At 53.0% G+C, this 2,998-nt stretch overlaps 1 protein-coding gene across 1 annotated transcript in view; it reads left to right on the top strand.

Annotated features, from left to right (window-relative positions):
* Window positions 1-2,352: 2,352 nt before the first annotated feature.
* CCDC154 (coiled-coil domain containing 154) overlaps window positions 2,353-2,998 on the top strand; it is a 16,832-nt gene continuing 16,186 nt past the window's right edge. Inside the window, exons 1-2 of the mRNA XM_011957498.1 lie at window positions 2,353-2,359; window positions 2,570-2,906. Coding sequence (XP_011812888.1) covers window positions 2,353-2,359; window positions 2,570-2,906 — 344 coding nt within the window. The remainder of the gene's footprint in view (window positions 2,360-2,569; window positions 2,907-2,998) is intronic.

The raw sequence follows: 2,998 nt of genomic DNA on the forward strand, positions 1-2,998 counted from the left end.
GGGAGGCTGAGGCAGGAGAATGGCGTAAACCCGGGAGGCAGCGGAGCTTGCAGTGAGTGGAGATCGCGCCACTGCACTCCAGCCTGGGTGACAGAGCGAGACTCCGTCTCCAAAAAAAAAATGTGTATATATATATATGTGTGTGTGTATATATATAAATGTATGTATATATATAAATGTATATATATGTGTGTGTGTGTAGTCAGTTTGACTGTATTATCTATGGATCTCATTTAATAATAGTACAGAGGAGATTACAAAAAGAACGACTAGCCTGAATGACTGATCCTGGCAGTTATTGCCATCAGTGTCAAACCCCAGGCTTACTCTTATTTGGTACACCTCAGATCAGACCAAGCTGCTTTACTTCATATTCCCAGTATTGGAGCAAGCATCTTCCACTCCCACAGCCCCATCTCAGGTCATCTTGTTCTATAACTATAGGACTCTGTCACCTTTGACACATCTAATTGACCCAAGGGAGTCTATTCATTTTCTGTCCAGTTGCCCAACAGAGTTGCTGCGGACAGGCCCGGTGGGTCACACTTGTAATCCCAGCACTTTGGGAGGCTGAGGCAGGTGGATCAACTGAGGTCAGAAGTTCAAGACCAGCCTGGCCAACCTGATGAAACCCTGTCTCTACTAAAAATACAAAAAATTTAGCCGGGCGTGGTGGCGGGTGCCTGTAATCCCAGCCACTCAGGAGGCTAAAGTAGGCAGGAGAATCACTTGAACCCAGGAAGCGGAGGCTGCAGTGAGCCAAGATAGTGCCATTGCACTCCAGCCTGGGCAACAAGCGAGACTCCATCTCTAAATAAATAAATAAATAAATGGGGGGGAAAAAAAAAGAAGTCCAAAGAGACCAAGATGGAAGTTATAGCTTTAAATTCAAGCTTTCTGTTTCCCAAGTGAGTAGAGCAAATCCTACTTTTACCATTTGTTCCCAGACTCATGTATTCTAACCATTTTGAATACATATCAGCATGAGTTCAGCACATAAATATAGCGTGGAGGACAGTATCCGAAACCCACAGGGGATGATCTCCAACCTGATGGCTATGGTGAACCTTGAATAGGCCACTCCAATTCTGTTAGCAATAGCTTTAGATGATGGGGAACGTGAAAAGACCAGTGGATTTTATGGCCGTGCTCTCTGTTGTACTTTCTTTGCCATAAAAAGAATCCCTATTCTGAGCAACGTCGTATGGGATCCTATGATGACTTTTTTTTTTTTAGACAAACTCTGTCACCTAGGCTAGAGTGCAGTGGTAAAAACAGGGCTCACTGCAGCCTCAACCTCCTGGGCTCAAGCAGTCCTCCTGAGTAGCTAGGACCACATGCTCAGGCCACCACAGGCAGCTAACTTTATTTTATTTATTTATTTATTTATTTATTTTGAAATGAAGTTTCGCACTTGTCGCCCAGGCTGTAGAGCAGTGGTACGATCTCAGCTCACTGCAGTCTCTGCCTCCTGGGCTCAAGAGATTCTCCAGCCTCAGCCTCTGGAGTAGCTGGGATTACAGGCACTCGCCACCATGCCCAGGTAATTTTTATATTTTTAGTAGAGGCGGAGTTTTGCCACGTTGGCCAGGCTACTCTCAAACTTCTCACCTCAGGTGATCCGCCCACCTTGGCCTCCCAAAGTCCTGGGATTACAGGCATGAGCCACCAGGCCCGGCCAACTCAGCTAATTTTTTGTTTGTTTGTTTGTTTTGAGACAGAGTCTCACTCTGTCACCCAGGCTGGAGTGCAGTGGTGTGATCTCGGCTCACTGCAACCTCCGCCACCCGGGTTCAAGCGATCCTACTGCCTCAGGCCTCCTGAGTAGCTGGGACGACAGGCGTGAGCCACCACGCCCGGCTAGTTTTGTGTTTTTTTAGTAGAGATGGGTTTCACCAAGTTGGCCAGGCTGGTTTCGCCCTCCTGACCTGAAGTGATTCCCTGCACCCGGCCCCAGGGCCCTGATTAACCAGACAAAGCCCTCAACGCTGGAAGTGAAATCTCAGCCCATTTATCCCTCCATCCAGAGTGAACAAACAAATAAATACACTATTCTCAACTCTACTCACTGGGAGAATTTCTCTTTATTGCTGTCTTTTAGGGGCTCCCCTGAGGAGAGCTGTGGTGCAGCACCGTCCTTTTTAGTGCCAGTGTATTATCTGTCCCTCTGTGGACCACGGTCCCTGGGAAGGCAGCCAGACGACGGCAGCAGCTCGTCCCTCAAGGCCCAGAGCTTTCACGGAACTTCCTCTGGCCCCTGACCCCCCAGCCTGTGCCCAGCTCTGGGCAACCTCAGAGGCCCCAGGCCCAGGCCACAGCCTTGGGCAGAGTGGCCGGTGCAGCCCAGCAGCCATGTCAGGTGAGCCAGAGCTGAGGGCGGAGTGGAGGAGCGGGCCCGGGGAGGGGTCTGCCACAGGTGTGAGGGTGGGGACCGCTCTGCTTCTGACCCTGGGCTCCCACAAGCTGGCCAGGTGGGGTGCTGCGTGTTTCTGCCGCCCAGTGCTGTGTGTCTTCAGGCAGGGCCCTGGACTTCTCTGAGCCAAGCCCCTCTGGATCCTGTGTGACCCAGGGAGACGCGTTGAGCTCTGGGTGGTGGGCAAAGGTCCTGCAGGGGTTTGGGGCGCCATTCCCGTAAGCTCCAGTGGGAGCCGGACCCCAAGGGGCGAACTCCCAAGACGTCTCCTTGCAGAGCCGGCCGACAGTGGCCCCTCAGGGGCATCGGCCCCTTCCCAGCTGAGTGCCGTCACCCTGGAAGACCTGGGGCTCCTCCTGGCAGGAGACCTGGCCAGCCCCGAGACCTTGAGCCTGGAGGAGCTCTCGGAGAGGTATGAGTCCAGCCACCCGCCATCCACGGCCTCTGTCCCTGAGCAGGACACCGCCAAACGCTGGAACCAGCTGGAGCAGTGGTGAGCCCTGCGGGGGTCGCTGGGGCGGGAGGACCACACCGCCGCCGCCTCTGCCTCTGTCTCCACGGCGGTCACCGCCAGACTCGCCCACT

This window comes from Colobus angolensis, unplaced genomic scaffold (genome assembly GCF_000951035.1).
Source record: "Colobus angolensis palliatus isolate OR3802 unplaced genomic scaffold, Cang.pa_1.0 Scaffold443, whole genome shotgun sequence".
Lineage (NCBI taxonomy): Eukaryota > Metazoa > Chordata > Mammalia > Primates > Cercopithecidae > Colobus > Colobus angolensis.